General features: G+C 37.8%; 1 protein-coding gene across 1 annotated transcript in view; it reads right to left on the bottom strand.

Annotated features, from left to right (window-relative positions):
* The window catches only part of IGF2BP2 (insulin like growth factor 2 mRNA binding protein 2), a 68275-nt gene extending 45125 nt beyond the window's left edge, over positions 1 to 23150 (bottom strand). The window contains exons 1-3 of the mRNA XM_032225652.1: positions 23041 to 23150; positions 22703 to 22884; positions 21244 to 21304 (exon numbers count right to left, since the gene is read on the bottom strand). Coding sequence (XP_032081543.1) covers positions 21244 to 21304; positions 22703 to 22877 — 236 coding nt within the window. The 5' untranslated portion in view covers positions 22878 to 22884; positions 23041 to 23150. The remainder of the gene's footprint in view (positions 1 to 21243; positions 21305 to 22702; positions 22885 to 23040) is intronic.
* Positions 23151 to 24612: the final 1462 nt, after the last annotated feature.

Here is a 24612-nt window from a genome sequence, read left to right on the forward strand (position 1 = left end):
CAGTGCAAGCATTCACAAACAAACAAGACCAAAGGGCAAAAGGACGAATAGGATGAACAATGAACAAATTACACAAATCAGTGATTCTAATTTTACTTTCACTGGGTCAGTAGGCTGAAATCAATATCTGTTAGGTACTGATAATAAGATATGTAGCTTCTACATTTTCCATGCTGTTATCTGACAGATACGGTATCAGTAAAGCATCTAATATTTATTTCTTTCTATCTATCTATCTATCTATCTATCTATCTATCTATCTATCTATCTATCTATCTATCTATCTATCTATCTTCTCTCCCCCCTCTCTAATTTTAATTTTGCTTGCATTTTTCACCATAAGGTAAAGGTAAAGGTTCCCCTTGCACATATGTGCTAGTCGTTCCCGACTCTAGGGGGCGGTGCTCATCTCAGTTTCAAAGCAAAAGAGCCAGCACTGTCCAAAGATGTCTCCATGGTCATGTGGCCGGCATGACTAAACACTGAAGGCACACGGAACGCTGTTACCTTCCCACTAAAGGTGGTCCCTATTTTTCTATTGCATTTTTATGTGCTTTTGAACTGCTAGGTTGGCAGAAGCTGGAACAAATAACGGGAGCTTACTCTGTTATGCGGCACTAGGGATTCGAACCTTTCTGATTGACAAGCTCAGCGTTGTAGCCACTGAACCACCACATACCTCATTTTTCACCAGAGAAAGTGGTGATTTTGTTTTACAGATTACTCAGAAATAGAAAATAAAATTAAGATGTATGACCAGATTCTTTTGCATGCCTCTGCTCTCTTGAAATGCGCAAATTCATAGATATTCAAAATCAAAGCTTTGATACATGATATTCCATGGATCTTATACTTGATCGCATGGTGACTCAGAACCTTTTCAATACTAATTAATGACTTGAGGCTGGCTTCTCAGTTTCAGTATCTGATCCATTTTAGCACAGATAATAGGGTTTTTTTTTTTAAAAAAAGATACCTTCTCATTTTATTTGAAGTAGGACTTTAACACTAGTCATTTAAGAGAAGTAGTAGGTTATAAATCTTGAAGTAACAACCAGAATTGGAACAATTGGGAGAACAGTTACAATATAATTGCAGCTAGAACATTAAGAGTCTCCATAACTATGGGATTAATATAAGAACTAATGGCGACCCAATTTCTTTGCTACAGAAAACGAATTGCAGGGATGCTTACTTTCAAGTTCCTGAAGTGAGTGCTTCCTCAGAGGAATGGGAAGAAGAATAGCTGCAAAGCAATGTAATTAGATAAAGATGTTTTACTTGGATCAGAGAGACCAGTATGTTCAAGTTCCATAAGACTATGCAACTTTGGGTCAATAACTCTGTCTCTCAGACTAACCCAATGTACCTTACATGATTTTGCTGTGGAGACAAAATTAAGGTCAGCTCTTCTATAAATTCTCTTGAACTCTCATGGAAAAAGGTAAAACATAAAACCAACAGCACTAGTAAGATAATATATTTAAAAGAACTGTGATTATATCAATTATGAGTATGTGTTGTGATGAAAGCACAGCTAAGTTCGTGGCTATCTACAATCCCTTATTGTTAGATACTAGCTTCAGTTATAGTGGTTTCCACCAAGGTCCTCTATTCCGGCGGGAACAGAGATTTAATCTCATTGGTCGAAGGGTCTGACAGCTCCCTATAAAAGGGCTGCTGTCAGACTCAACCTTCGCTGGATTGTTCTTACTTGTTGTGTTATAATAAAGAGCTGTTGTTGCCTTTAGCCTTGTGTGCCTTTCCATTACCCGATCTAACACTGGCAACAATGATGGGATTGGAAGGCAACTAGGTGAACCAAAAGAGCGTAGCAATCCAGCAAGTACATCCAGCCCGGAGCTCAGCGCAGCTCCGAGCAGCCATTTTTGAGCGGTAAACTCAAAACGTCCTCAGAACACAAAATGGCCATGCACGCCCCATCGACTCCATATGGTTTACTTAACAACAGTGGCAAAAGAAGTCATAAAATGGGGAAAAATTCACTTAACACATTTCTCACTTAGCAACATAAATTTTGGGCTCCATTGCAGTCGTAAATTGAGGACTATCGGTAAATGTCGAGGAGATTATAGTTCATGCTTTGCTTCTGAAAATCTTAGATTGAAGTTTTAGTTTAAAACAACTATTAACTAAATTTCAATTCTATAATGAAAAAATAATGGTCACTTAACGAAAACCAGAGACTAAGAAGTATATATCATACTCTAGTTGTTTCAAAGATGCACTAAAGCATTACAAACCTAATTTGTGGAAGTCATGAATTTCTGGATAGTTATTCAAGCAAAAAAAGAGGAAAAAAGTGCACTGGAGATATACAAATCCCCAAATACTGCTTGCTAATTACCATTATATAAATTAGGACCAAGGTGCAGTTTATATATTGACATCAACTACAACAGTGTGCTGCAGTAGATGTTAATGCATTTGAAAAGCTGCATTGTGCGCTTTAAAATATGATGTTTCTGATGCATCAGCATAATTCATGCTTTTTCAGGACTTTTTTTTCTGGGAGCACTCCACACACACACACACACACACACACACACACACACACACACACCATTCCCTTCAATTTGCTAAATAAAATTGCCCCTGAAAAGCAGTACACATATATTGAAATCTAACTTGGAACTAAATCCAGCAAGCCTTTATCAACAATACTTGGGAAGATTCTGGCACATGCCAGAATAAAAACTGAAGACAAAAATTTCATTCAAAGCTCAACCAGACTGCAGGTTATCTCTCTTTAAGCCGTTTCTCCATTCTGCTAGAAGCATGTTACAATACTACAAATCATTACACATCTTAAAGTGGCCAAGTTTTAAAACATGGAGATGCAAACTTGTAATTATTTGAAGACGGGCATGTTTTTTTGTTTAACAAACTGCATAGTAACAGGTCTCATAAGGAGGATAAGCTTTTTTCTTCTTCCTCCATGTATTTTGTATCAAAAACAGTAGTTTAAACAGAAGTTTAAATGTATTTATCAATGTGGGCACTCATACCAAATTCAACAGTAATTTTCAAGTAAAAAGTGAAATACTTTCAAATTTTCATGACAACACTAATGGAGAAGAGTGAAAATTGCTAAAATATATTACTTTGAATATGCATAATATCCAGCACATTAAATGGCAATAGTAACTAAGTGGTCTAAAATAATATTGATTAGCAATAAGAGCATTGTTATTAAATATTTATATTATTGAAGTGCTTATAGAATCATTTACAAATTGTCCCTTGATCTGCTGATACATTCTCATTTCCTGATTTGAACTCTGATCAGCCACATTAAGACATTTCTTGGAGTAAACCATATTAAATAAGCTAGCTGGATGTTTCATGTATATCCTGCTTTAAGGTCAGAAAAGCAGAGTGCCAAGTGAATAACGTACCATGACAGCAACTAATCCTGGGTTTTGATCTTTCAGATTTGAGGATGGTTGTAACACTTGGTGCAATATACCTGCAGTTTAATTTAACACCTGGACTATTTGTGTTACTTCATGGTAACAATTATACAGAAGCAGCCACCTATCAGCACATGGCATCTTATTTTATAAAAGGGTTGGCTGCCCTAGAATACTGATTTGAGATGATGGAGGCTTAAGAGGAATGCTGTGTTTGAAAGGTGGAACCACCACAATTTTCCACAATGCACCTGAGTCCATAAAGTATTATTTTACAAGCAAGCATCATGGGCAGGGCTGTGTAGGCTCCCAAAATGATTCAAAAAACAATGTACAAAAATGTAAGCAAAGTAACCTTTAAACATAGCTATATCTGTTTTCAGAAAACTTGAAAACAGTCACATCTTTCTTTCTTTCGCATATGGCAAAAATGTTAAAAAGCACATCACAATTACATTCTAAATGAGCAAATATGAAAATATTTATTCTATTTACAAATCCAAAGACAGACTATTTATATAGTCAATACATGACAGAGTTTCATACAGAAAGTCTCTGGGGTTTTCTCTGATACTCACTCAGAGGGCACTGTTCCATAATATGTCACACTATCTGCTTTGGAATATCACAGCTACATTCCAACATTCCATATGTATAGTCACATCTATTTTAAAGAGAGTATTGCTTACCAGTTTACCCAAACATAATTACAGCAGAAATAAGACATTTTATTGGTCATTCAGTAAAACATGGTTAAGTAAACCACAGCTTAGTGCCATGGGTGAATCTGATCACTGAGCCTTTCTGTCCAATTTCACTGCTAATTTTTCCTCGTTCTTTGGGGCAGCTGCTTATCTCCTATTAGGAAAATGCCAGAAAGCGCCCCCACCCTCCCCCAGAGTTCTAGGGCTGGTTTACTTAAGTAAATAGATGACTGACAAAATAATACAAACTTCGTCTAGGACCAAACTATATATACCATGTGGAACATTTCTGGTCCTAACGTCCAATGTTTTCATTTAAATTTAAAATCAATTGTTGGGATGATTCTAAATTTGATTTGAAATGAGGTGCAAAGAAATCCTTAGAATGGAAGGTTTGGTCCTAACCTAAGTAAAAAAAAAAAATAGAAAACTATCTTCATCTGATAAAATAAGATCTACACTAAATATCACCTCTATAAGCTGCTTCTTTGCTTACTAAAATTTATTCAAGGCCCCAATTAGCATTATTTGCTTGTCCTTTTTATGCTGATATCAGAGTAATGGTGGTGGGTGTTGATCTTCAAAAAATTAATAAAGCCAACACCGTTTAAAAGCAATACCTGAAAACATTAAAAAACAATGCTCCATTTTAAAGAAAATAAAAATAAATAAATAACTAGCAAAATTAAAGATTGTTTAGTTTTGCAGAGGCTGACAAGTATTCTATAAATATCTTTATAGTAATGGATTTTCAGAGTCAGGCACACTTCTTTCAAGCTAAAGAAATTAATTTTATAGCAATTATGTTCAGAAACCACTTTCAAGCCCCTATTATATGTTAAACATATTATAAACTTTTATATAAAGCAAGATTAGTTATTTTAAGCTAAGAGTTACAAAACATTTCTTTACAGTTCATGAACAAAAGAAAGACTATAATTTTTTTACCAAGTTGCTTTTCTAATTTTGAATATTTTGTTTTCCTTTCTATTGTATGCATATTATCAGGCATGACACTATGAAGAATTCAGATAAATATCACACTTCAAATATTCATACTCAGCAGCTGAACTTTCCCCTGTTACTCACTACACAGATCTCAGTTCACTGTTAAAAGTGTTGCCCTACTAACCTTTGGATTCCTCTACATGTACAATAAACACAGGGCTGGTACCATGCAGCAAAATACATATTTATAGTTATATCTGCATTGATAACCAACGAGTAATAGAATCCAGACGAGGAGCCTTGAAAAAGTCCATATACACAATGCAGAAGGGATTACAGCCGTAGTGGCATAGTGGTTAGAATGCAGTACTGTAGGCCACTTCTATGGACTGCTGCCTGCCTGAAGTTTTGGTAGTTTGAATCACACTGACTCGAAGTTGACTCAGCCTTCTATCATTCCAAGGTTGGTAGAATGAGGACCCAAATTGTTGGGGGCAATATGCTGACTCTGTAAACCAATTAGAGAGGGCTGTAAAGTGCTGTGAAGAGGTATATAAGTCCTATTGCTATTAAAGACATGGATGCCAGAATCTGGATCCAGCTGCTATTTACAAATTCTTCCTGTAAATGCAATAGAGCCCTAAAATTTAAAAAGGAAAACTTTTCAAAAGCTATCTCCACATAGGGCAACAAGCTGATGATATCAGAGAATACGTAAGATAATTTGCACTGAAATGCAGTGGAGGCAAGAGCTAAATCAATTAGAAAGTCATCAGGTTAGGGCACAATTAGGAGGTTGTATCAGTGGTGAAATTCAATTTTTTTACTACCAGTTCTGTGGGCGTAGCTTGATGGACATGGTGTGGCTTGGTGGGCGTGGCAGGGAGGGATACTGCAAAATCTCCATTCCCACCCCACTCTGGGGCCAGCCAGAGGTGGCATTTGCCGGTTCTTTGAACTGCTCAAAATTTCTGCTACCGGTTCTCTGGAACCTGTCAGAACCTGCTGGATTTCACCCTTGGGTTGTACATTTAGAAGCAGCACATATAGAGAACACTACACTTCCTTTTCTTATTTTTCTTTAAAAAAAAAAAACACAAATATGTCATCATTTGTCAATCATTAAGACATTGAAGTACAATTTTTTTTTGATGTGTGTACCCCTCCCTCCCTCCACCCCCCCACCCCCCTCCTCCTTCCCCCCCCGACTTCCCAGAACCCGTACACGGTATGGATTTTTAACTAACACAGTCTAAAATCTATTGAGAAAAAAGAAATAAAGAAATTAATGACATTCTAGATTGACCTTAGCTTCTTCTTACTGAACTGACTAACAGTTTAAATCATTTCTAATCTTAAGCATAGGCTAACTGGAATTTCTTAGTCCCGTATTTATTTTGTATATAGTCAATCCATTTTTTCCAGTCTCGTTTATATCTCTCATTTGAATGATCTTTGAGATATGCCGATATTTTAGCCATTTCAGCTAAGTTTGTTACTTTCAATGTCCATTCTTGAATTGTAGGCAAGTCTTCCTTCTTCCAATACACTTCCTTTTCTTCAAGGCCAGACTAGATCTTTTAAAAATCAGTGACCAATAATTTTTATACTTTATTCAACACTTAATTCAGTCATTGGGTTTATGTCACCATTTCTATGCCAGCCTTTAATTGAGACATCAAGGCAGTGTAGATATTCAACAATGCAACTCCATTGGACACTCCTGCCCCCCTCCATTTTTTTACAATAGATAGAAAATTGGGAGATAAAATCACGCCCTAAAACTCTACGTAACAATGGCTTCTGGAAAGAAATGTGAGTATCTAATTACACAAAATCCATTCTTCAGTCTTATGGCATTAACACTCCAAGACATACATGGAAAAACACTTTTTGGAAAAAATAATATTCATTGTCAATATGCCATAAGACTCACCCTGAACATCAATGGCACAGGAGCAGTACATACCAATGTATTTTATGTAGATGAAATAAGAAATCTAATAATTGATTATAGAATATAGAGTCAGCAAACTTTGCCATATCACATTTACCCATTCAGAATTAATTCAGCTCTGGACTGCATGTACATCTCTAAATCAGTGGCATTGCCACAGGAATTCACACATCCCCATAATACACTAACATCTTTGTGGTGGCTTGGAACAATAATTACTCAGCTAACAATATTTTCTCAGTTCTGATTCCAAAAGCTCTTTTCACTACTTGAAGAACATTGATGACATCTTTATTATCCGGGTTAATGGCAGAAGGCCCTGGTGAAGTTCCATCAAAATTGTAGTAACTTTCACCACAATTTCAACAGAAGACTGCAGGAAATACATGTGTACCTCTACATAATTGATAAACAAGTATAACCTTAAACTGGAATCTTACTTAATTTGTATGTATTTATATGCTTATGGCTTCCATAAAGTTATTACCCATGGCTGAGCTTTTCAGTGAAGTGGTTATTCAGAGATGAATATTCAGTGAAGTCTATTCAGAGATGCTGGATAGAGATTCATAATCCAGAAATTTAAAATTCTACTTTGGGGGCCTTTAGTGTTAGGCCTCTACACATGCTTGCAAAGAATCTGTTTTGTCCACTTATAAAAATTTAGGGCCATAGCCTACATCAGCCTTAGATATTGATTTTGTCATCAAGTCATTTGTTAACACTACAGGTAGTCCTCAACTTACAACCATTCATTTAGTGACTGTTTGACATTACAACAGCACTGGAAACAATAACTTTTTCACACTTATAACCACTGCAGCATCCGCTTGGTGACGTGATCAAAATTCAGACTTGATAATTGGCATGCATTATTAATAATATGAACTTCCAGTCAGTATTGGTTGAATAGGTTCTTCATGAAATTAGAGAGAAACATTAAGTAAGGTACCACGAGGGATTAGCTTTGGGCTTCAACTATAAGGTCACCTTGTTATAAAACAAAGAACCAGCCTTTTCAGCACCTTTCTTATTTCAAAGAATTTCAAATTCTGCCACTCAGAATTTCCTCAAAGGAGGAGAATGCTAAAATCTAAGTTTGTGACCAGTTGAAATAATCAAACTGGAAATAGCAGATAGTTGAGATCCAAAGAAGCTAACCAGTGGAAGTTCCTGTGCTCTACAGCGTATGTATACTTAAGGTGTTAAATAGAGAAGTTTTTTTTCTTTTTAAAGTTATATATATATATATTGCCTGAGGACTTGCATGCATGTATATTTGTTATTTCTGTAAGTACATTCTTATTTCTCCAAACCTCAATGAGGTTGTTTTGTTTTCTGTATAGTATTTTGTTGGCAAATACATGATTTGGCTTGAGGCTCAGATCCCAATACATTCCCTATGTACATTTAACATTAGTAATCCTTTTTTTTTTTTTTTGGCTTTTATTAGATCATGCTTTTGTCTATCTAGCCTAATATTGTCTCATATAGCAGACAATTTTATGCCGAATAGACAAATAGCCTGATCTAATAGAACCTGAACTTGCCATTCTTAAGTCTGGAAATATATAGCCTTTATATGCCCAATGTAACCTTTTTTTTAAAGAGCAAAATTTAGATTTCCTGGACCTTAGAATCTGAAATCTGAGAAAACAGCTTATACTGTCAGGATTGTTGGAGTTTTCCATTAACTTGGCCATCTCTCATATGAACCATGTGAACAGAAATGCCTACTGTTGTCATGGTACCATCTGTCCCTCTCATTATATAGCCCCCTACTTAATGGATTAGGTGTCTGCGGAAGGAGTGGGATCTTGCCCTCTCAACATTTCTGAATGGCAGCTCACAACATTCCTCATCACTTGCTATGCTGGCTGGGGCTGCTGTAAAGTGTAGAAGAACAGCAACATTTGGCAGATTCCATTTCCAAACCCTAGTTTTGTGAATGTGTGCCACCAGGTCTCAGAAATTAACCTTAAATTCCTCCTATTCATTTCTGCATAAAAAAACTCCACGTGTGCGAAAAGAAGCTGGTCCAATAGCTAGTATAACGTGCTTAGCTTCTCTAAATTAAATGCTTGAACACCATTTTAGACAGCCTCCTAGAGCTCCCTGTATATTATCTCTAGCCCTACTCACATGTCAAATGGAGTTAACTGAAATGCCCCTCCGCAAAGTCTCTTTCTACATGCTGTCAGGAAGATTCATTGGGGGGGGGGGGGGAGACATACCTCGGAAGTTCAGTTTCTAGATAGCTGCCAATAGGAAAGAAATAAACCAATTGATTCACAGCCTCACATTATCTCAGTGTCCTGAACATCAATGGATGCAGTGCTTCAGGAGCAAGGATTCTCCTGAAAAAGTTCCAAAATATACTGCAAACAACCATACTGAGAATCCCCGATCTTGGCGATCTTATATACTTGAAAATAAGTTCAAATATTGGAAAAATGCTCCCTGCATTCTCAACAGCCCTTCAAGCAATTTCCATAACTATACATGTTTAGGGGAAAGCGTTCTCTTCTTCTCTGTTGTTCTCTGACATTAAGTTCATGTTTATAATACCAACGTGGATGGTGGGAAGGCTTGGCATGAGGACACACATATATTTATCAGAGCTATGAAAAATGACTGAAACTCAGATATTTATAGACAATATTCATGGAAGAAATTAGCACGGCATATTATTTAGAAGCCTTTGTTCTGAAGTGCAAATCTTGTTGCTATTTATTAGCCTTTACTTAATGATGTACAGTGCATTTAGAAAGTGTTCATACCTCCTTCACTTTTGTCAATTTTGTTATGCAGCAGCCTGATTCTACAGTTGTTGAAATTCATTTTTTTTTCTGATTAATCTACACCCAGTACCCATTAATAAAGAGTGAAAATGGAATCTTAGAAATGTCTGTAAATTTATTAAAAAGAAAAAACTGAAATATCACATTCAGTCCGTTCACTCAGTACTTTGTTGAAGCACTTTTGGCAGTAATTACCGCCTTGAGTCTTTTTGGGCACGACACAACAAGCTTTGCACACCTAGATTTGGGGATTTTCTGCCATTATTCCTTGAAAATCCTCTCAAGCTCAATTAGGTTGGATGGTGACCATTGGTGGACAGCCATTTTAAGGTCCCTCCAGAGATGTTCAATAGAATTCAAGTCAGGGCACTGGCTGGGCCACTTTAGGACATTCACAGAGTTGTCTCTAAGCCACTCCTGTGTTATCTTCGCTGTGTGCTTTAGGATTGTCATATTGGAAAGTGAACCTTCGGCTAGTCTGAAGTGCTGAGCACCGTGGAACAGGTTTTCTTTGAGGACATTCCCGTACTTTGCTCCATTCAGCTTTCCCTCAACCTTGACCAGTCTCCCAATCCCTGCTGCTGAAAAACAACCCCACAGCATGGTGCTGCCACCATCATGCTTCACTGTTGAGATGATCTTGGGCAGTGATAAGCGGGGCTTGGTTTCCCCCCAACATAACAGTTAGAATTGAGGGCAAACAGTTCAATCTTGGGTTCATCAGACCAGAGAATCTTGTTCCTCAGTCTGAGAATCCTTCAGGTGCTGTTTTGCAAACTCCAAGTGGGCTTTCATGTGTTTTGCACCAAGGAGAGGCTTCTGTCTTACCAGTCTGCCATAAAGCCCAAATCGATGAAGAGCTGCAATGGTGGTTGTCCTTCTGGAACCCTATCCCATCTCCACACAGGACCTCTGGAGCTCAGTTAGAGTGACCATCAGGTTCTTGGTCAACTCTCTTATTTTCAGAGAGCTTTTGCCCTTCTCCCCCAATTGTTCAGTTTGACCGGGTGACCAGTTCTTGGAAGGGTCCTAGTTGTGCCAAACTTCTTCCTTTTGAAGAAGTTGCCATGAGTCAAATTCCAAACAATTCTACCTCGATGACCGAGAATTTTCACTGACATCTACTAGAATATATTTGATGTCTTCATTCCAAGTGTTGAAGGGTCTGAATATATGCTAGATTTCTACCTTAACTGTATTTTCTAAAGAAATGGCTGGTGTTTTTTTCTGTTTATTTTCTTTTGTGATGGCCTAAGTCCTTTTCCTGTTTCCAGCTGAACATCCTTACTTCCTCTTATGGGGGTCAATTGCACATATGTCCAACCTTGGCAACTTTAAGACCTGTGGACTTCAAATCCCAGAATTCTACAGTGAGTCATGATTGGACACTCCAGTGTAGGATATCCATGTCTTTGCCATGCCACCACTTCACAAACATAATAAAAGCTGCTTAGTAATCCCTACTAATATTTTTTTCAGGTAAGCATGGCTGCAGCCTGCTCCAGAACTTTTGCTGGCATTCAGAATCTATAATCCTCAATTGAATTGTAAAATGGATTCAGCAAATCAGGCATTAAAAATGCATTTTGCACTAGTGAAAGAAACCATTCCATTCAATGAGACCAATGATATTAATACATTAACATGCTGGAATGTTCTTAAGATCTGCAAGCTCATGACTTCCCTAATCTGCTATTCTACATAAGTATAGAGAAGCCAACTCTCTATATTTTCCACCAACATGGTATATTCTTGAGAGATTCAGAAAGCGACAGCCTCGAATATCATTTGGTGGTGCTGTCATCAACCATGTATTGTGCTGGGGGCTCTAGGGAAACCTTCAAATAACTCAAAATAGGCATATTTGGAAGGTACCATTAAGGAAATTCAGTAGTGCACATCTTCCTTACATCCCAGAGCCTGGATGCTCAGACTGTAGTCAGTCGTAGTTTAGCCACAGTTTATTGAAGAGATTACAAATGACAATGAGGAAGACAGAAACCATGATTTAAAAATAACAGCTCATCAAAATAGTAAAGTTAAAAAAATATCAGGTCAGATAAGGTAGACATGCTCCTAGTGAATGGCGCTAGTCTATTCCTTTAAATATTGCCATCTAATGGAGCTAGGAAGTATGCCTTTTCTGTGACAGCTCCTGTCCTCTAGAACACTCTGCCTGCCCTCCCCCCAAAAGTTTGGCAGTCCTCTACTCTCTTAGTCTTTCGCAAAGGTTTGAAGACCTGGTCCCGCCAGACATTGGGATAAGATTGGGTAATTGCAAGTTTGAAGTTTGACTTGGCACTGGGTCTTTGTTATTCTCAGTGTTTTAATCTGTTGATATGTTTAATTTTATAGTTTTAATGTAATTTTATGTGTTGTTTTAACTTTGGTTAGGAGCTGCCCAGAGCTGGTTAGAAGATAGGTGGCTATATAAATGTTTTAAATAAATAGTGGGAAATTTCTACCTACAAGTGGAACAATTTACAATCCCATTCTTTTAAAAGAATAAAAATGGAGAAAAATATTTCATTCATTTAAGGTTCAACTTGTTCCCTCTTTGTTCAGTTTTGCTGGCATGCCAGCAAAGGATATTTCAGTGGTGTTCAGAATCCAATATTCTATGTTCACTGAGGGTATCAAAATCCTACATCAAGTAGGATTAAGAATAGTTCTGGATTGACAATGAACTTTCAGTGTTTATATAATCTTGTCTTTTGGGGAGAAGGAATAAAGGAGAATATAGATTTTTCTCAGCTATTGATTGCTACAGGATAAAATGGCTCTTCATATTAGTTAAAAGTTATTTTTTTAACTGAACAAAATCAGCATCAAGCTGAACTGCAATGTCTTTTTAGTAATGCTACATGCTTGATATGACAAAAGTGCTCTCTATTCTTCATCTTAAAATATGAAGCTGGGACAGATTTTCAAATAGGCAAGGCGGCAAAATTATCTACTTATGAACTACAAATCATAGGAATTTATGTGCATCTGTAGAGCTAACCAGGAAACAGTTAAGTCCAGCTTTCAGAGGCCAGTTTTTCCATGGTTGAAGCTAAAAGATTTAGTATTATTTGGGTGGCAGAATTACAGATTGTTCGTATCTCTGGTGATTCTGGTGCAGAATAATCCAGACTAGCAGGAAAGAATGCTAAAGCAATTTCTGCATATAATCTAGGAGATAGTTAGGACTGGCTCCTAACTGTATTTTTTTTAAAACTACTAAGAGTGTAGTTAATAATCTGACTGAATTTCCTTACAGATGTCAGGAAGCCATCTTCTACTATTTCTGTCTCAAAGGACAACTGAGTTTCCCCCAAATAAGACAGGGTCTCATTTTCTGGCAAGCATGGCCACCTCATGGCTGCTGCTGTGTTGCAATATTTTCAGGGAGGGCTTATTTTGGGGGGAGGGCTTATTTGAATGCATGCAGTCAAAAGCCTGACTGGCCTTATTATCCGGAGGTCTTATTTTCAGGGAAACAGAGTAGCTGAGTAGGTGATGGCAATCAGGAGCTGAAGTTACAGATACATCTCTTTAGTAATTGTTTCATTCAGCAACCACTCACAATTGTGACAGTAATGTAATTTATGACCATCCTCACATTTATGACCTTTGTAGGTCAGTAAAGCAAAAGAAAGCTGAAGCAAGATCAAAAGCACAGTCCTGGTTTCACTTAGCAAACACTTTTCTTAATGACCAAGTTGTGAATCCCAATTTGGTCACTAAATGAGATCTACCTATACTTAATTGAAAAGCTCTCAGTGTGAGTTTCAACACTGAAACATAATTGATTTAAGCATCTTCTGATATTGTATGATGAGATTAAGTTTTAGGGACTGATCGGAAGAAAAGGACTTCTGATTAAATTATGAACTGTGTTCGTGAACTGTGTCATGTAATGAAACTGAAGGGCAGTCAAAAAGTTTTTTTTACACAATGAATAGTCAAGCTTTAGAATTTGCTACAAGGCACGGTGCTACCTATCAAGTTGGCTGGCTTGAAGCAATTAATTGAAATTGTGTGGATCAATGATTATTAGTCTTGATGGCAGTGTGACTTCAATGAAAGTCATTGTTGAGAGATTAAATTCCTTGTGTGTTTGGTTAATCACGGTGAGAACAGATTGCTATACTAGATTGGTCAAGAGTCTTATCCAACAGGACACTGCTTATATTCTTAACCAGCACTGTCTACATTTATCTTACCTTTATCTTATATGTGAAGGAGATAATATCCTGGGGGCAAATAAAAAAATGAACAGGCAAATATTTTGAGTCCTTTTTTATTCATTACCAGAGGATTATTGGAAGACTAAGTGTGAGATTTTCAATGTGACTGTTTTTTGATGGAGTATTCCATTTTAACTCATCCCTAGGAATGGTTTACTGGGGACTGGATTTGGATTGTCCAAGATTAGAAATATGCTGAATGAATACTTCACACTTGAATAACAAACAAATTTATCAGCACTCAGAGTCAGCTTTAGCATTTGAAAAATGATACGGCATTTGATTTACATTTGAAAGAATAGCCTTTTGTGGATTGTCTGCATACTTTTCAAAGAAAAGGCTAGCATGATTTCTTACAGATTAATGAACAATAAGTACCCCAAGTAGATTACAGTAAAATGTAATGAGCAAAGCAGTCTCATGATTCTGGACAAACCTGAGTCATGCCATTTAAATCCTCAAAGAGAGCACTATTACAAGGGTGACTGCCATTGAAAAAGATATGATGTCAAAGGGAAACACAAGAGACGGTATTTCAGATAAAAGACAGGGTCACTTTCATGAGCTCAGGCAAAGGGCAGGCTAAATCGTGACTGGATGGCAGGAGTTCAATCTGAGTCACAGAGATCAGTGGAAGACCTTGATCTTTTTCAGGGTGAGCCATATTTATATAAGATAGGAAAGTTGATGCAAGTTCATATTAACAAATCACTTCAGTGTCAATTATAAGAACATGGAAAAAGTAAAAAAAATAGAAAGTATTCCAATGTATTTCTGATGACTGGGACAAACCTGCTGAGAAAGTATTCTAAAACCTAGATTAATATTAGACTTCAGATAGCATCTTTTTTCTTTTTGGAAAACTCAGCTTTGAATTGGTCAAAAGCAAAACAAAATCCCACAGTTGCCTTTGATGTAGATGCTTATAGGAGTAATTGGCATATACAAATTTTATGTCATCTGTTACCTATACTATCATTCTTTTATAAAGCAAGAAACTCCATCAGCAGTACATTACAAAAATGGAACAGGTAAATAAAAAAATGAAATGCAGGACATTGAAAAGCAGGACTACATTTCACCCACACAAAAAAACACACCAGATAATAGATGTTTATAAAACGAAAACGGCTGTCTATATTAAGGTCTAAAATATCTCCCTCTCTATATCTACTGGATGCAGTCAATTTACTCTAGAAAAATCTAAACAGTTTGTATCCTTTCAGAAGCAGAAACTTCTTCCTTCTATATACTTCCTTTTGACTGGAAGAAGCACATTTCATAAGTATGTCACTTAATTTCAGGAACATCATCAGTTACAATTACATCCAAGATGTTAGACTAAATATGTTTAATCATGCTGAAACGGAATATGTGGTTCCTTTCTCTCCCTTCAATTGTGGGCAAATGTTATTCTGTGTTTTTTTTCTACTTTTTCTACTTTTAGTAGAAACCATAAGACCAATAGACTGACTTTTCATTTGGAGTAAAGGAAAACATTCCTGGCAGCTTCTTTTTCTTCCCACTAGAGGCTATGCAATATATCTTCTGTTCCATCTTCTATCACTTGGTTGAAGCTCCATCCAGACACACACAAAAATTCTTCCCATCTTACTGAGATAATTAATTATAGGGAGTCTAATACCTTTAAGGTTGTTATGAATATTTGTATACAGCAAACCCAATATTTCTGAAAATATCCCTTGGGTCTACATAGTGATTTATAACTTTAAAAGGCATATCATTGGTGTCTTTAGGAAATGGAATAATTCAGATATATATAACAGGCACTTCAAAATTGATAACAATTATTTATATCAAATCATTTAAAACAGTATATAAATAATGTAGTCATTATCAGTACATTCAGCAAGTCTTTATTAGAAATAAGAATGAAAAAAATTCATTTCATTCCATGCATTTTTCAACTCAGGTGTTACACAACACTCTTTCCCACAATTCCCACATAAGAACACTAACTTGTTCTAATTTTTTTCTCAGCATATATTATTGCTTCTTTGTTTACCATGCATTAAAAAGCTCAAGAACACAAGTAAACTAAGGGTAGAAGGTTAGGATTAGGTAATTTAATTGTATTATTAATATTAACTGTGTGTTAAAATATATTGCGAATTTAAAATTTTTAAGGATTAGAAATTGTGTGGATTTTGAAATATAATCCTGGGATTGACTAACTCTTGTTAGTATTTGGTTTGATTAGTAGTTATAGATATTTGGGATATTGAAATTATGGTGGAATAATGAATAATTTTTAAAATATTAAATATAAGTGACAATAGGAGATAATAAATATATGGTGAAAAGAAATGTTACATACGCTTAAATGAATTAATGGAAAAAATGAGAGAACTGTAAAGAGAGGATAGTATTGTTGAAGTGGAGATTAGGATTATATAGATTTATTTGTATTATCATTGTTAGCATTGTTTTAAAAGGACATTGACCCAGTCAATACACTGTCCACAAAATATGTATGATGTGAAAGGAAAACTGTAAATAAATATATATACAGGGACATCATAGTTTACAATCCTGAAAATTACCATGCAAACTAAATATTTTGTGACAGTTTGTATTGGAGAATAAGTTGAAACTCTGACTTCTCTTTATGTTCCCCTTTAGTAATTCTTTATATTACTTTACACTTTGACCCAATATTTAGCAACTATTTATATTACAACTTTCTTAATCTCTCTAGATCTCTCAGGTTCTTTTAGTTGGCTGGTTATTTTTCATTCAGAAACTACTATGAAAGTGACTCACAGAAGCAACAAAATCCAGATGAATCACTAAAGTGATTACTGAGGAACCAATTTAATATTTTTTTAATCATATGTCAGATAGAAATGATAGTTAATTCAATAATTATTAAAGAGAAGTTGTTCTAACACATGTATATTTCCCTCTTAAATAATAACTTTAGTTTTGTGCAATACCACATAACTACCATGATGTTATTCTTTAAAAGAACTAAAAACAGTTTTGGCAATTTATTCTAAACAGAAAAATAAATTAAATGGAAACTACCTGCTTTATAAAATATTACAACCTATCTGACAAGAAGAAAAAGGTGAATAATGACATAATAGTTTATATTAGCAAAATAAAGTCTAGCGTCTTCAATGTTTTAAGAATACAAAACCATTCATAATGTAAAAGATCAGTTAGTAGTACCCAACTCCTGCCTTCATCAGTTAAAAAACTGTTTCCCACTCACAGCACACCACAAAAAGTATTTTAGTAATTCATGTGTTTTGCTTCACAGAGACATTACTTTTCTCTTTGTGTAAAATTAGAAGATTTGGTGGAATCTTTTAAGAGATAAGACATATTACTATTCTTTTCTTTTATAATTCATCAAAGATATTTTCCTATTCATATAAATTAACTAGAAACCAAATATGACTTTTTCAAATATTTCAATCAATTACACCTGATGGCTTTTTAGGACAGAGACTATAAAGCTATTCTCTTATTTTTAATATCATTTTTAAAGTAAATTCATTAGGTTTCACATGTTGAGTAAGCTGTTTTAATATGCTGCGATATTTTTCAATTTTGTAAGTCTTTTTAAAAATACATACATTTTAGTTTCTGCAAAAACTCCCTATAACTGCACCTCATAGGAATTCAGAATGTATCACTGAAATTTCCATTAAAAGTGTGAAATCAAATTAGAAGCACAATAGTTATATAGATTGTCCCATTCCAATAATTATTCTATACATACTTATTATAATTCATAGTTATGGAACAAATTATTTCTTCACCTAATTAAATATTCTGCTTCATTTTATTTTAAAACATATTGAGAATTGATATACTGTATACTACTTGTCTTCTTCACAAATGTAACATATAGTGAAGGCAGAAATATGAATATATATTGTCTAAATTACTGTTTAAACTACAAGGCAGAAAATTTGTCATTTTTTAAAATTTGTGAGTAATATGGTTTTAGTCTCTGGCTGTTGACCCTATCTTCAGTATTGTCATGTTTTGCCACTGTTTTCAAAGCTTAGGTGATTCTTATAAAAAAGCAGTGTCAAAGTAATTTAAAAAATTGAAAGTGAACATTCAAACTTAAATTCATATCTACAACACCAGGAAAAATGATACTTTATAAGACTTCGCTTAACAATTCATTTAATACAATGCATATATTTATATTTGCTGACTTATAGATCCCATCTAATGTATTGAATGGAAAATATGCAATTGGAGTGGACAGCTGTGAAGTTAGGATCCAGCAGCAATCTAAAAGACTAGCTATGGTACTATATGTGAAATAAACTATGCTGATCAAACCCAGATTCTGATGATGGCAGCATTTTGACAGATAATCTGCCTGAATGCACTCAAGTTCAAAACTGTCTTGTGTCCATTACATTTGATTGCCTATAAGATACCTGATGATTTATGTTTTAATGAAACATGTATTGAACACAAATGTTAAGTATTTTGGACATTAAAAATTAAGTAGAATTCTGGTTTTCAGTGGGTGCTTTGTACAGACACTTTAATACAGAATGTAGTATTTCAAGTTATTTCAGACAACACTGCAATACACATCACTTTTATTTCTCTAGTCAATTTAAACAATCAGCTTAATACACAAACTGTAAATTTATACTCTTGTACCATACTGTGAAATATCAACAATGTTAAAATGCACCCTAAATACAAATTTCATCTTTATTTGTTTAAAATGATTAATGTATATTAACTTCCAGTATGAAAATAATGCATTCAAGTATATAATATTTCTAACCTATTTAACTTTGACAATATTTGCATCTCATCAAAATAGTTTGCCTTGCCAATCAATGTTTTTTTTTAATCATCTAAAAATAGCTTAAGCAAAGGACAGTGATTTGGATTTTGAGCACCTCATAAAAGTTATGCAAAACTTCAAGGACTTCTAAACCTCTAACTAAACTCAAAGCATGATAATATTCCCACTGAGTATTATCAAAGATTCTATTCTATTTTGAAGCATGGAAGAAATTTTTCTTAAGTTTAGACAAAGATACACCATTGTAACTACACGGTTAGATGGAAAACAATAATTCTGACTGAAGTAATCAAAATGTATAGATTAAAATGGTTACAATTTTGGGGCATCTGATAACAGTGAATTTGAGAATTTTAATACCATATAAAGGACATAAACAAGACAAATTTATACAATTAACATCAACAATTGTCCCTCTAAAAATAATCAGCATAAACAGTTGCCACTACACAATTAAGGTAGCAATAACTGTATGTCTCCAATTCCCATATTTTGGTACTCTACCATTTTAAAACACATAGTATCACAAAATATTTGTATAATTGGATGCAATATTTTTATCATATAATTCAAAATATTTTCAGCTATATGAAATTATATTTTATTGCATTCTACCAAAACCATCATGCTAGAATCTGACCATATAGCATCAATCATGCTACTTCTACATTAAAAAATGATTACAAATGTTTCAACTAAATCTAAAACCCAATTCATGCTTGCCTCAGTATCAGTTCTAGTAAGTACAATGAATCTTACTTTTATGTGAATGTGCATAAAACTACAATAACTTTTTGAACTTCCTTTGGAAAAGTAATTACAAAGGCCAGGATCATATCATGAGACACAGGAGCAAGGGTTTTTCAAACAAAAGTTCTAATAGACTGAACGTATTTTGGAAATGCACACTGATGAACAGATAAGTTCTGAATCACATTACACATTTTATGCTTGTGACTTAATAACACTTTGAAGCAAATAAAAACTCTCTCACATTTACACAAGCATTTAGAAATCAACTTTTATACTAAATTTAGATTTAAGACAATTTTCTTAAAAAACATATTCATGTACCACATATTTTTTGGAATTTAAATTTCAATGTTTCATTTTTAAACACTGAAACTTTTTCTTAAACATAAGCTCAAACATAATGTTGAAATGTATAGTATTCTCTAACTGAATGAAGAATCCTTTTAAGATCTTTAAATCAGATCAAATCAAATCTTTATTCAGTTATAGACCAGCAAATCAAGATTTCAGAAAACTAGAATCATTTGACACTCCCAGGTGCAAAAAATTATTGATTTCATTACAAAACAATATAAAGGCAGCTTTTTCCAGAGCAACAGAGATAGTCAGTTTTCCAATTGCTATAAAGGACTAGTACAAAACTTACAATTTTTAAATAATTTATAAACAGAATTAAAGAAGTTTAAAAAAGACCAATACATTATTCACCTCATTCCACTGTTTAGTAATTTGGAAATAAACTGGAGCAGAACTTTGAATGTGAAAGCATTTCAAAACTGTGTAGACAGCTATAAGGATGAAACAATTATTTGACAATATCAATAAAATACATTAAAAATGATGGGTTCAAAAACATTTCACTGCCCTCTCATCAAAAATACTACACTTTTGGGGAATATGCGTCACTTAGAACAGTGGAAAATATGCCAACATAGAATATAGGAAAACCAGAATAGCAAATTAGAAACACTAGTATCATCCCATGTAACTCACATTTCTGCCACTGATTACTACTTTTTGAAAAAGTACCACACAATAAGACATGGTTTATACAAGTCACATAAAAGAAGCTTTTAGAAATAAAGCTTCCCCACATAGTTGAGGCTTGGAAGCAATGAAGTAGCTTTGAATACAAGTTCTCCCAGATATGCTGAATTACAGTTCCCATCATTTTCAGCCAAAGTTGTTTTTATATTTATTTTATTGAGCTAAGAGCTAATGTATATCTTATGTCCCTGGTCATGTCTTTATATCTGGTTGACTGGGTACTAAAATACCTATACAATTTAATCCCTGTGAAAATCAGTTGAGAATCCTAAAAATGTTTTTTTTAACATAAGACAACATTTGTTTTACAGCATCCTTTAAAAATAATAACCAGGTTTATAAAAAACACTGTATGTCACTACCACATGATACAGGAGGAAACTCTTGTGATTTCCAAGAAACAAAAACAACTTGTGAATAACAAAAGCAAAAATGTAACTATTAAAGTATTTTCAGCACTGCAGTTTAAACTTCAAGATGTAACTTTCCGGCTGCTTATTCTTCTCCAATTTACTAATAATTTGTAATAACAGGAAGAACAAAGATTTTACCTTAATTTTTTGGGGACTGAATAATCCACTTCCATGACTTTGCCATGCAACTCTGCTTTACCTTAAAAGTAAAAAAATAAAAGAATCCATTTCCAAGTGCAAGAGAGTTCTGATTGCTAAGCATCCAAACTCTGTTGCAACTCAGTGTGGGCACCTCATTTTTTGATTACCCGGAGTTGATGGTAGAGAATGAAAAATGAGAGAAATTTGATGGGGGGGAAATAGTAAATACCCATCCTTCGGGAGTAAAAAACTCCCTTAAGCAGAAATGGGCTTTGAAAGCATTTCAGGCATGCTGTGGGGGAGGGGGGAGCCCTCTTTGTTCCTCAAGTGAACTATTTGGCCAAAGAAACTACTTCATCCCATGCCCGTGGAAACATTTGACGGGGGGAGGGGGTGGCCCTTTCTGCTCACCAGTATCTACAACTGGGACCCTTCACACGGACTCTTGGCCCCAGCACCGCGGTTCAGCCCAAGACTCCGAGCCTGCTCCGTTGGTGGGCGAGCGGACCTTCCCCGCCCCCCCCCCCCGGCCCATTCAGGTAGATTTCTTCTGCCCAAACTATTCTCAGGACCGCAAGCAAACGATCGAGGAGTCAGCAGACAAATGTCCATATTAAAGGGCTGGTGTTTAAACAAGCTGGGCTCGTCCCACCTGGGCTCCGGCTAACATTAGCGCCCGGAACGACGCGGCGTGGGCGCAAGAGAGCGAAGGGACAACTGCTGCAAGTGGTTCGCTCCAGGCCGGCCCGCTCAAACCCCATGAACGGTCTCCCTCCTGGGGCGGCCCAAACGTCCCTTCTCCGCCAATTCAAGCCGCGCTCTGCTCGTCCCCGGTGTGTGACTGGCGGCCTCAGGGCTGCGCGTCACTTCGGGCCCCCGGGCGGATTTGGGGGCTCTTTGCTCCGGGCTCCCGGCGAGTTGGGACAGGGCACCCTAGTAGAAGGTGCCCCAGATCTAGCGGATGCCGGGGAAAACTAAAGGGAGCGGTACCCCGCGCTCGGGAGCCGCTCAATAAAATCGGAGAAAAAATCAGCGAAAAATCCCTCCATCGCCCGCCGGGCCGCCTGCTGAAGCGCAGCGCGCTCAGGCGAACGGGAAAGGGCGCCTAGGCGCGGGCACCGGCTCAGAGGCTCTGGCGGGCAGCATCGCCCTCTGAGAAGCATCCAGGATCGCTTCGGTTCGGTCAGGAGGGGGGCACCGGGTCCCCCTTTCTCCGTCCCCTCGCGGGGGAGCGGAGTAAAATAATGGGAAAGCCCCCCACCCACCCCCTGCGTCAACATCTCGCCCAAGCAGGGCTTCTCCCCGAGACACTCGCTGCCCTGCCGGCTCCAACGGGCCTGGTTCATCCAGACGGAAGGCGGAATAGTGGCCGGGAGCCAGCCGGGGGGGAGATCAAGGCAAAGAGGTATCTCCGCACGCCCTCCCTTAGTCCCGAGCGCCGCGTTTCCTGACTTACCGGAGAGAGTTTCGATGGCGCGGATGGCCCAGTTCTGGTCCGGGTAGTCCACGAAAGCGTAGCCGGACTTGAGCAGGACCTGCCCGGTGAGTGGCAACTTCCTGTCCCCGAAGAGCTGCCGGAGCTCCTCGGCAGTCACGGCCGGGCTCAGGTTGCCAATGTATAGCTTCTTCATCGTCCGCCTATCAGGAGGGGGAAGAGTCGGAGGGAAGCCAAGGCCGTCGCGGCCCACCCCCTCCTGCTTTCCTATCACCCACCCACCTAGTGAAGCTCCAGACCCAGCACCTCCCGCCGTCGGCAGGCCCAACCCAGCTTAGCCGCTCCTCCTAGCTGCTTACAACAGCGCTCCGCAGCCGGGTAGGAAGCGAGTAAGCCAACGGGCGGAGCCCAGCCCAGCCCCGCACAAGCCCTCCTTCCTCCAGCTCTCCGGGTCCTCAGTCCCGCCTGTCTCGCCCGGGACAGGACGGGGGGGGGGGGGCGGTGTTGGGGCAGCGGTTATCCTGCGGAGGACTCGGCCGGGACACGGACACACACACCACATAAGCACAGGGAGAGAGAGAGAGATGGTCAAGCAAGCCCCACCTACTCTCTCTCCTTTCCTCTTAGCCAGAAACACCGTAGCCACGTGCTCGGTTGGGGTTTGCTTCGCGCCCGCCCTGCGCCGGATGGCTCTTCCGAAGCTCGCGCGGCAATTCTTGCCGCTGTTTCCCCCTCCTTCCCGCCCCCTTTCTTTCTTCTTTCCTTCTTGTTTTGTAGCTGGACTAACTCTCGGAGAATCGCACGTGAGTCGGGAAGCCCTTCTCCCACGCCAGAGTCCGCGCCACCGGATGCCTGAAAGCGATGGCTTTGCCTCTGCACCTCCGCTGGGGGATGGACGGAGCGCTCCGAGGTAGCGCTTCACCGACGACCGGAGGGCACAGGAGAGCGAAGGGTGGCGTTTCCTCCCCCCCGGGGGGGGCAAACCTTTTGGGGGCGCGTGCGGCTCAACATCGCAAACCTCGAGATTTCTTTTGACTCTGCTGGGTGGCGGAACGCGTGTGGCGAAGGCGCCCGAATGCTTACCTGGGCGGGGGGGGGGTTCTCCCTCCATCGTTTCTTAACCGCGGTTTACGATCGGAAGCAGAAAGTACTTTCCAACAAGTCTCTACTTTTAATGCTTGGGGCTGGTTTGTTTGTTTGTTTGTTTGTTTGTTGGATTTATATGCCGCCCATCTCCCAAAGGACTCAGGGCGGCGTACAACATTAAAAAAAACACATATTACAAAAGTTTGATGGGCATTTCGTCTGTCTTCAACCAGGATCAGCCTATTAGAAGAGCCGAGGAGGACAGCTTGTCTTGCGAACGAAGTCGCCAACGGAATGGCCGGGCACTTCCTGCTGCTCGGGCCGGTGGAAACGCTGAGATGCTCCACTTTGACGCTCCGAGTCTTCGTCCCCCCCCACCCTCACCCCACCTCCGATTTGATCTCCGTCTGCCGGTTGGAAATCAATTGTCATGAAACCCCAGCCGTGCGAAGAGATTTGGAAGTAGGTGAATAAGGACTCGGAGCCTGGTTCGTCCATATTTTCGTAGCCCCAGCCTGTGCTCAACTCAGAAAAGCGATGCGGTTCGTGCCACCACCACCACCATCCCGCCCCCAGTTGACCTTGATGCGATGTGATTCTGCCATTCCAGAAATGAGAACTGGGTCTGTCAACAAGCTGAGCTTTGCTATGAATTGTATGTGGATTTTTTTAAAAAAACTTCTCTAAGGAGGACTTGGATAGGAACAAAATTCAGCCTTTTGGAAAGTTCCCCCTTCCACCATCACTTGTAGTAGTCATCTGTATTATTACGGTATCTATCTGGTGATATAAAAAGCTAATTGGTGATATAAAGGAGCAATCCAGGGTCATGTGTAACTTTGAAC

The sequence above is a fragment of the Thamnophis elegans genome, chromosome 10 (assembly GCF_009769535.1).
Source record: "Thamnophis elegans isolate rThaEle1 chromosome 10, rThaEle1.pri, whole genome shotgun sequence".
Lineage (NCBI taxonomy): Eukaryota > Metazoa > Chordata > Lepidosauria > Squamata > Colubridae > Thamnophis > Thamnophis elegans.